At 42.5% G+C, this 10,313-nt stretch overlaps 2 protein-coding genes across 5 annotated transcripts in view; one reads left to right on the top strand and one right to left on the bottom strand.

Annotated features, from left to right (window-relative positions):
• The window catches only part of CLHC1 (clathrin heavy chain linker domain containing 1), a 34,034-nt gene extending 27,112 nt beyond the window's left edge, over positions 1-6,922 (bottom strand). For 2 of the 3 annotated variants that reach the window (XM_072741961.1, XM_025992658.2), the window contains exons 1-2: positions 6,816-6,922; positions 1,136-1,392 (exon numbers count right to left, since the gene is read on the bottom strand). In XM_072741961.1, coding sequence (XP_072598062.1) covers positions 1,136-1,191 — 56 coding nt within the window. In that variant the 5' untranslated portion in view covers positions 1,192-1,392; positions 6,816-6,922. Of the gene's footprint in view, positions 1-1,135; positions 1,393-4,458; positions 4,482-6,815 lie in introns of those variants that run through there. The other variant, XM_072741960.1, reaches the window with a different exon arrangement.
• Positions 6,923-7,027: 105 nt separating this feature from the next.
• RPS27A (ribosomal protein S27a) lies at positions 7,028-10,189 on the top strand. 2 transcript variants are annotated; one of them, XM_025992666.2, is made up of 6 exons: positions 7,028-7,285; positions 7,385-7,449; positions 7,893-7,947; positions 8,848-8,933; positions 9,492-9,623; positions 10,002-10,189. In XM_025992666.2, exons 2-6 carry the CDS (start codon positions 7,402-7,404, stop codon positions 10,149-10,151), a joined length of 471 nt encoding a protein of 156 aa, XP_025848451.1. In that variant the 5' UTR covers positions 7,028-7,285; positions 7,385-7,401; the 3' UTR covers positions 10,152-10,189. The 2 variants fall into 2 exon arrangements, with proteins under 2 accessions (XP_025848451.1, XP_072598063.1); XM_072741962.1 differs by lacking the exon at positions 7,028-7,285 and having other exon boundaries at positions 7,293-7,449.
• The last annotated feature ends 124 nt before the right edge of the window (positions 10,190-10,313 follow it).

Raw genomic sequence — 10,313 nt, forward strand, 5'->3', positions numbered from 1 at the left:
CACGTCACAGCTATGGTAACTTTCCTCTGCTGATTTCATGTAAGTAGAATCTTAGCATGATTCTTGATATTTATGAAACCCATTCAAAATATTGCCTTTAAACATTCATCCAATATATTCCTTAGTGACTCAAACACCAAAAGCAGTATCACTGATCATAGTAACATAAAAAAAAAAAAAAGAAGCTAACCTGCCAATGTACCAATTTTAAATGATAGTGTATCTACAGGATTTAAAAGACTGTTTCTTTATTTTATACTTTTATGGATACTCATCAATTTTCTTAATTCCACTTGCAGGTATAGATCACTACTTTGTGCTCACCTTTCCTTAGAGTTTTTAATTAGAGTAGAAAGAAGACTTATAGTGTGTCTTGTTTTAAAATTTAAAAAAAGACTGAGTTCCTATATTGCCTATAACTGTATTACTCAGATACCAAGAATCTACAGAATTCTCAAGATAAATAATTATTTCTTCTGGGTAAGGAGGAAAGGATGCTGATTATTTTACTGCCAGGGTATCTTCTAAGTTAAAAAAAAAAGTAAGGTTAAAAAAATAGGGACAAAGGGGAAATGCAATTGTTTATAAAGAAAAACAAGTGCTTCTAAAACCTTAAAAAGCAAAATCAAATGTTATATAAAACCATAATATTTTCTAAGCTCAATCTATTTTCAGTGTTCAGCCCAGTCAAACCTCTTGTTTACTGGACCTCTAACTCACAAAGAGTTCCAATTTAATATGCTAGATCATATCCAAGCCAAGACTTTAATATTACAAGCAAACCCAAAACAACAACCAACAGGTTCCTGCTTTGCAGCCCAATTCCTAACAAATCAGATATTTTTAGATAAAAGGCCAAAATGATGTTAGGAGACACAACTAACTTGTTGCTCAAAAACTAATAGCCTGCACTCAAGCTAAAACAACTGAAACATTCATTAACTACCTAGTGGCAGAAATCCAGCACGGTATTTTCCCCATTCATCCCTTCCCAATACAATGGATGAACATCTCAAAATTGACAAAAGAAGTGTAGTCAAACAAGCAGTGATGTTACTAAGGCAGGAATATTAATTGTCAAGATAGACTATTTCTACCCCATTAAATCTCCATCATCTTAAAAGCATTACGATACCTTATCAAAAACATTTCGATAAATGATGTAATATTCATCAGCAGGTCCTTCCTCATTACAGCCCACTCTTTCCATTTCTGTAATTATGTATCTTTGTATACTTTCCAAAAATTCCTTGTCACTTCTACCAATGATGGGAGGAAGAACTGCATGTTTATTTATTTCTTGGACAAACATATGTCACAATCTGAACACTTGTTCACCAGAGTAGAGTTGTCTTGACTGGCTTTTGCAACAAAGCCAAAACTTTGGTAAGCCTGAAAGAAAAAAAGACCATCAATTGATCTGAAGCTTAAAATAAACTAAGTCATTTCTAATAAATTTAAAATAAATTAAAATTGGCCTAAAATGTGTATTTGCCTTGGGAAAAAAGTTCCCATGAATCTGAGATAAATATTTCAACCTATGAATTAAAAGGTCTAATCTATTCTACTGCCAAGTGCTACACTTTTGGGATAGAAATACCAAACACCACTTAATAAAGAGCTCTTTTCTTAGTAACCACACCTATGTGTTATGTCATTGGATAGTTTCTTATGTTTAATTCTATACTTTTTAACAGATGGTTGCCATTTTGTTTGTTTCACATGAGAGAACCAGTTTGGAAGCCTCCTCATGATACAAACAAGGTCAAATACTTCTCTATCAGTGTGCTCAGTTGGCCCAACCATAGTCATGATAGCTACAAACAATTCATTATTATGATAAACTGTATTAGAATTCTTATCTTCAATATAAACATACTAATTAAAAAGTACGAAGTCAGAACTTCTGCTAAAATACATCCATCAATGATATCAGAATAACAAACAGTCCTCCTCTAGTACAGTTTCAAGCAGCTACATTCCATTGCTCTTTAAGAAAAATTAGTTGGATAAAGAAGTTGATTCCTAAAAACTACTCATATTAACTTCAAACAGATGAACATTGCTGTTTCATCATGGCTTGCTGAAAAATGTCTGGCAAGGCAAAATATTTTAACTCTTCTCATCTTCTCCCCCACCCATGCACATTCAGGTGTAAAATTTAGAAAATATAAACCAAAGAAAATTAATGAAAAACTAAAATCATCCAGAATCATCCATCCAAACATGATTATTTAATATTTTGGTATATTTCCTTCCAGATTTTATGACTATAAAAATTAGGATCACTCCCTATATTCAGCTTTGTATCCTCATGTTTTTCACTTAATATTAAAAGCACTTTTTCATGTTGCTGAATAGTTTTCAAAAACATGACTTCTAATTATGTAGTATTTTGTAGTACGTTATACTATACTCCACTTAATCACTCCCCCAAGTTACCTGGAGGGTATTATGCTAAGTGAAATAAGGCAATGGGAAAAGGACAAACATTATATGCTCTCATTCATTTGGGGAATATAAAAATTAGTGAAAGGGAATAAAGGGAAAGGAGAGAAAATGAGTGAAAATATCAGTGAGGGTGACAAACATGAGAGACACCTAACTCTGGGAAATGAACAAGGGGTAGTGGAAGGGGAAGTGGGCGGGGGGTTGGGGTGACTGGGTGATGAGCACTGGGTATTATGCTATATGTTGGCAAATTGAACTCCAATAAAAATTTTTTTTAAAAAATCACTCCCCCACGTTTAGGCATTTCCACTATAATAAATAATGCCGTGATGGATAAATATCTAAATCAATTACACCATGTTGTAGTGATATCATTGAAATCTGGTTATCTAAAATGGCATATATGGCCTATAAATCTTGCACACAGGTCATATGCAGGAGGCGGGAGCCACCAAAATAATTTCAAAATTTAAAAGACCTAATTTATATTGATGAACTGGACAATGAAAAACCAATTTATAAATGAACATAAAGTAGTTCCAATAAGGTGATAACCCATAAATGGATCAACAGTTTTCCCAAGTGAGAAATCAATTTCTTTATTCATTCATTCAACCAATATTTATTGTTTACTATGTGCCACCATTGTTTTGTAGCTAGAGATTCAGTAATAAATAAGATAAAGTTTTTGGCTCTTTGGAGCTTTCAATCTAGTAGGGGAAACAGACAATAAATAAACAATGTAATTTCAGATTGTAAAAGATAAAGAGTCAAAGGAGGAAGGAATGGGTGTGACCACTGGGGAATTAGTGATTACATCTGAATACCAGTGGCCTATTAACCTTAGGATAAAATCCAAATTCCTTTACCAATGAATACCCTATAGGAACAGGCAGTCCCTTTCTCTGTCCAAATCTAGCCTTTTCATGCCCTGCCCTCCTCGTAACCCCCAACCTCACTTTCATGACTTTGCTGAGAGTCTTGCATAATTCTCTCTCCACCTCTGTATTCTGTCCCTCCACCCTCAACACTCCCTGCCCCAACCAAGATAACCTTTATACTACCACTCTCATTTCCTTGGTTCTCACGCATTTTTCAGATTTTAGGTTACACAGTTCCAGGAAAGCTGCCCTGAATTCCCTTAAACGTGGTCATCTACTACATTCTCCCATGGTACTGTGCACTTCCTCTACCATGGTTGGTATTATCACTCAGCCACTCTGTAATAGACACTTTCTGTTTACATTCTCTATCTCTCCCAGTAGGCAGGAACCAAAATTTTCTCATTCCCCATCATCCTTCCCTACCTATATGCATTCCAGTGCACAGTAGCAGAATAGGTACCAAAAAAAGCTTAATAATCAATAATCACTGAGCAATAATCTGGTCTGCTCAGAAGACATCACTTGTACCCTCAAATCAGAACACAACTGAAGTGACTGTTTCTCAAAATCTACAAAACGCCCCAAGTCACATAAATCAACTCAGATTACCTTTCACTCATTTATTCATACTAGATACATAGGGATACAGAGAAAGCAAGTCACAAAGATTCCCAGTCAGGTCTATTGGGTCTAGTTAAATTAGCAATTGCCATAGAGCAGAGAGCATAGTGTGACAGAGGTGGGCACAAGGGGCTCCAATGCCCAGAGTGGCATCTCACTAATTTATGGGAGAGGGCAGGGAAACATCAGGAAAAACATCTAATGGAACAACACCTAGGGCAATGCTTATGTTGCACTGTATTTATGTATTCAATAAATTGGGAGGGAAGGGGGCCATCTACCATGTCTGCCACTAAGCCCCACACTAGAGATACAGCATCAAATTAAACAAAGTCCCTAACCTCCCAGAGGTTACATTCAGAGACCGACAACACCCAGAAATGCAGAAGACACCTGGGGCTAAGTTGTATAAATATATGAAAGAAGGAATGGGGACTAGAAAGAAGGTGGGAGCATGCTATTTTATACGAGGTGTTAGGTTGGGAAAGAGGAAAGCCCTCACCGATACGGTGACATTTCAGAAACCTGAAAAACATAGTTTGAAGATTCCTGGGAGGAGTGGTTGATGCACACAGAGCAGCAAGTCCAAAGACCTCAAAGCAGCAGAGCACCTCTGGCAAACAGCAAGAAGGCCAAAGGAGCTAGAAGAGAATGAGAAAGGGCCAAAAGAGATAAGATCAGAGGTAGCTGCCGGAACACGTAGGATATAAGGCCTTGAAGGCAGGACCATTACCAGCCCCCCATGGGGCATTTTTGTACAGGTTAGAAAAAGGTGTCCCCTTCACTAGAGGAACAATGGGCTGGAACATGGCCTTGTCATTCCAGTGCTGAAGCAACAACCTTATAGAAATTTATGCTTTGCTCTCAGTGACATGGGAAGGTGTTGGAGTGATATGGACACAAGAGTGACAGCTGACATACATTTTCAAAGAATTCTTCTTGTTGCTTTGTGAAGACAAGGGTCAAAGCTGGAAGAACTGTTAGGGAGCTACTGCAATAATGTGGGCAAAAGATAATGGTGGCTTGAATCAGGGTGATAACAGTTGAGGTGATGAGAAGTGTTTTGGGTATTGAAAATAAAGCCAAGAAGAATTTGCTGTGCATGAGGGGGTATGTGGACATGAGAGAGCAGTCAAGGATGACCACAAAGTGTTTGGCCTTAGCATTGAGAAGATGGGCATTGCCATTTGCAGAGATGGGAAGAGCAATTCATGAGATCAGAACTTTGCCTATGAGAGGTGTTGAGGAGTCGGCTGTATATGTAAAGGTGGGGTTCTAGTGAGTGGTCTGAGTGAGAGAGAAGTTTATCAGTCACAGGCATACAAATGGTATTTAAAAGTTATGAGCCAGGGCAGCTCGGGTGGCTCAGCAGTTTAGCGCTGCCTTCATCAGCCCAGGGCCTGATCCTGGAGACCCACGATCAAGTCCCACGTCTGGCTCCCTGCATGGTGCCTGCTTCTCCGTCTGCCTGTGTCTCTGCCTCTCTGTCTCTCTCTGTGTGAGTGTCTCTCATGAATAAGTAAATAATATCTTTAAAAAAAAAAGTTATGAGCCAGATGGGGCAGTTAGTTAAGCTCAAGTCTTGATCTGAGTCATGAGTTTAAGCTCCACAATGGGCTCCACACTGGGCACGGACCCTATTAAAAGTAAAATTAAAAAATGAATAAAATAGAGTTATGAGACAGAATGTAAGTGACCTGAGACATGTCAAAAAGCAAAGGTCCAAAGACTAGGCCTGGGAGGTGGGGAGGAGCACTCCAAAGTTTAGAGGTTGGGTAGATCAAGAGCAAAATAGCCTGGAAAAGAGTGTGCAAGGAAGTAGAAGTAAGAGAGGTATCCAGGAAGTCAGGTGAAAAAAGTGTTTCAGAGAGAAAAGTAATCAACTCTGTCAAATGCCGACGGATCGAGTAAGATTAAACAACCAGTGAGTTTAGCAACATGGCAGTGATTGGTGACCACAAGGGCTATTCTACTGGAATGATAGGGACAAAAACCTAATAGGAGTAGGTTCAGTCCACGGAAGGGGAAAACTTCATGCTGAAGAATCTGGATTTGATCCTGAAGATGAAGTAGAATAATGACATAACCATCTTTACTTCATACAATATTTTGGAGGCAAGAGTGAGGATGGGTTAGGAAAGGAGAAAGACTGAAGCCAGGTTAGAAGTTAACTGTTACAAAAAAAAAAAAAAAGTTAACTCTTCCAAGGAGAAAATTAAGGAGGGCCTGAATTTGGGGCTGGGGATGCAGAGGAGAAGGCACAGAGACCTCAACCGAGAAAACATCAGGAAGGTACATTAGAAAAGATGCCGCGGTTTGTGCAGAGGAGAAAGGACAGGAGAGGGTTTAACTTCCTTCTAAATGGCAAGAACCCTACTCACACTCCCAAAAATCTTCCTTCAGAACCACTCCCCACGTTCCGACTTGGAAATTCTCCAACGAAACAGTCATTCTGGAGGTTTCTGTCTCATGTGGCTTCATTTAAAACTGGAAAACTCCTGAGGTTTTCAACATATTAAAACTGTTCCACACTAAGGAGTCCTACACCAGGCCCTGAACCTTCCTCAGACTAGGACAGGTCTGGGGGGTTGAAGACGGGGAGGAGCTGCAGGATAGAGAAAGATGGACCCAAGGTTTTGAAGGTCCTACCCATCCTTGTCAGGCCCAGCTGGCCGCGGGGATTCCCTTCCCTCGGAGGCCGCCGCGGATCCCCCGCCCCTCACGGTCTCCGCGTGTGAGTGAACGACACCTTCGTTCCCCGACCCTTGTCCCGCCTCTTAACTTTCCTCCTTCTCATTTCCGACCCGTTTCCACCTTCCCTCAAACCATTACTCCAGCGGGCCCGTCCTCCCTCCTCACCTGAGCCCCTCTCTCCAAACACTGACTCCAGGGCTTGGAGATGGTAACTAGGGAACCGGAGGTGTGGAACTGCATCCTGGGACAAGTAGTCCTGGAGAAAAGAAAGCAGCGGGAAACTACAATTCCCAGAAGACACTTCCTTCGCCTCCACGAGGCCCCCCCTCCACGCCACCCCCCCCCCTTTTAAAGACACTTTTAGCCACGTGGCTTGTATGGGAAAAGCCTTTTAAAGCTATTCGTCATTTGTTTAAACCCACTATTTCGAGGGCATTCTGAAGGCGAAAGCGAGAAACAAGTCCGGGATAGAGAGGAGGAAGGAGTTTCATTCCCCAGGCAGGCACGTGGCTAGACAGCCGCCGTGGCAGCAGGCCGGCGTTCGGCGTGGTCGCCTAGGAGGTGGGGCCTCCGGCGGGGGCGCCGGGAAACCCCGTGGGCCGCGCGTAGCTTTCCTTTCCGATCGGCCATCTGCGGTGAGTGTGTGCTCTTGGGCCTGTCTCCCGCCGGCGGCCTCCCGGGTGCCCTCTTCTGCGTCCCCAGGCCTGACCCTACTCTTCCTTTCTCCGCCTCAGGTGGAACCGCCGCCAAGATGCAGATTTTCGTGAAGACCCTTACGGGGAAGACCATCACTCTCGAGGTAGGGGCCAGGTGGCGTGAGGACGCCGAGGCCGGAGTCGGGGCCTGAAGTGCAGTCAGGGGCCCGGCGGCCTCCCGCCGTCCAGTGTGTTTATGAGCCTGGGTGCTGAGGGCGGGTTGCCGATGCCTGAAGTGTGGGCTCGCACCTCTCCCGTGGATGCGGCCAAAGCCGGGCCCCGCGGTGGGGGAGGGGCGCTCCCTGCGGACGGCGCGAGCGCGCGTGGCGCGGCCGGGTCGGCTCTGGCCGCGGGCCCCGGGCCGGGATCAGGAAGTGCTCGGCCGCAGCGGGCCCGGGGCGGCCGCCCGCCGGGGTGACTGGCCTGCCCCGCCGCGTGGGCTTCGGCCCGCCCGCGACCGGGCTCTGGGCTAACTAGCAAATGGGAGTGGGCGTTTATTGTAGTTTCTTACTGTGTTATCGATGCGTTTGCATTTTTAAACTCCTAGGTTGAGCCCTCGGATACAATAGAAAATGTAAAGGCCAAGATTCAGGATAAGGAAGGCAAGTAGTGTTTTCTGGCTTAAGAGGAATCAGGCTCTGCGGGCGCCCGCTAACCTACCGCGCTTACCTGCTGGCGGGGTGGGAAGAGGCGGGTGGGCCGACGGAAGTGCCTTTGAAACGATGTTTGTGAGCATGGGGCCAACCCGGGATGCTCTTGGCCTGTGGATTTGGGGAGCTGTTTCATTCTCTAGGCCTGTTACATCTGTAAGACGAAGGCGATGTTAACATGTATGACGTTTTGTCCTGGGGTTTAAATAAGGCCAATTGTGCAAGCATTTATTTTTTATTTTTTTTTAAATTAATTTTTATTGGTGTTCAATTAACCAACATACAGAAAAACACCCAGTGCTCATCCCGTCAAGTGTCCACCTCAGTGCCCGTCACCCATTCCCCTCCATCCCCCCGCCCTCCTCCCCTTCCACCACCCCTAGTTCTTTTCCCAGAGTTAGGAGTCTTTATGTTCTGTCTCCCTTCCTGATATTTCCCAACATTTCTTTTCCCTTCCTTTATATTCCCTTTCACTATTATTTATATTCCCCAAAGGAATGAGAACATACACTGTTTGTCCTTCTCCAATTGACTTATTTCACTCAGCATAACACCCTCCAGTTCCATCCACGTTGAAGCAAATGGTGGGTATTTGTCGTTTCTAATGGCTGAGGAATATTCCATTGTATACATAAACCACATCTTCTTTATCCATTCATCTTTCGATGGACACCGAGGCTCCTTCCACAGTTTGGCTATTGTGGACTGTGCAAGCATTTAAAATACCGCCTAGCGTAGAGTAAGAATAAGAACTCCGTGACGGCTGTTAATACCCTTTGATTAAGGATTATTTATAATAATCGTAGGCAGATGCGCGCCTTCTGATGTGACTTGATCTTTGTTGTTTATTAGGAATCCCTCCTGATCAGCAGAGACTGATATTTGCTGGCAAGCAACTGGAGGATGGCCGTACTTTGTCTGACTACAACATTCAAAAGGTCTGTTTGGAGGGAAGAGCAGTCCTTTATTTTTATTGTTTTTATTTATTTTTTTTAAGATTTTTATTTATTCATGAGAGAGAGAGACAGGCAGGTGGGACTCCATCCCAGGTCTCCAGGACCACGCCCTGGGCTGAAGGCTGCGCTAAACCGCTGAGCCACCCACCCGGGCGTCCCAAGAGCAGTCCTTTAAATATAAATCTTATTTTGTGACTTTTGACCAACACATAATTGGGGGAGAACAACATAAGATTAGCAACAGATTGCCAGGTAACTCTCCTGCAGTAACACTTCAGAAACACTGCTGTAGTTTTTCCTCTTCTGGATTTTGTATACTGTGTCCTGTGGTGTGCCTGAATGTGTTCCTTAATCTCCCTATAAACCGGTAGATAACTTTTCCTTGAAAACCTGCTTATCTGTGATGTTGCGTACTTATCGCTGTGTGATGCTTATCTGTGATGTTGCGTACTTATCGCTGTGTGATGCTAGTTGCTCCTTTCTTGGTGGAATATGAGCATTAGTTACTCTAAAGCCTATTTCATCCTCTTCCTTTAATAGGAGTCCACTCTTCATCTTGTGTTGAGACTTCGTGGTGGTGCTAAGAAAAGGAAGAAGAAGTCTTACACCACTCCCAAGAAGAATAAGCATAAGAGAAAGAAGGTTAAGCTGGCTGTCCTGAAATACTACAAGGTGAGCCAACTTCATAAAAATGTTTTTATCTGTAAACTGATTTTGTTTGCATTACTAGTTTCAAGCTTTCTACAAAAGTTTTGTTTGGTATAGTTTCATATGGTAGGTTCACTTTTAGCTACTTGTTCCAAACTAAAATTCTGATGTTGAAGTCAGATGTAGGGTTTAGGTCTTGGCTCTGTCCACCACCTGCAAGGCTGGACTTCAGTGGGCTCTGAGCTGTTTTGTAGTAATTACTGGCGAGGATTTGGAGTGCTTTGGTTTTTAAGTACAAAAGACCATCACTGTTTGGTGATTTTAAAGGGAATATTTTGATGAGCCAGTTACCTTAGACTTCAGAATATGTTGTGAAATTAACAGTAGATTTGCACTTTTTAGGTGGATGAGAATGGCAAAATCAGTCGCCTACGTCGAGAGTGCCCTTCAGATGAATGTGGTGCTGGAGTTTTTATGGCTAGCCACTTCGACAGACATTATTGTGGCAAATGTTGTCTGACCTATTGCTTCAACAAACCAGAAGACAAGTAATTGTATATGGATTGATAATAAAAGAAGTGAACTGATAACATTTAATTGTTGAGTTTTGTTCTAGTGACTTAAAGATTGGTTTTAAGTATCAAATTGATGACCACACTATTTTGATAGACTGTATATACTTTTGCAGAAGAATTAGGATTGTATTTAATATCA

Source organism: Vulpes vulpes, chromosome 16, assembly GCF_048418805.1.
Source record: "Vulpes vulpes isolate BD-2025 chromosome 16, VulVul3, whole genome shotgun sequence".
Classification (NCBI taxonomy): domain Eukaryota; kingdom Metazoa; phylum Chordata; class Mammalia; order Carnivora; family Canidae; genus Vulpes; species Vulpes vulpes.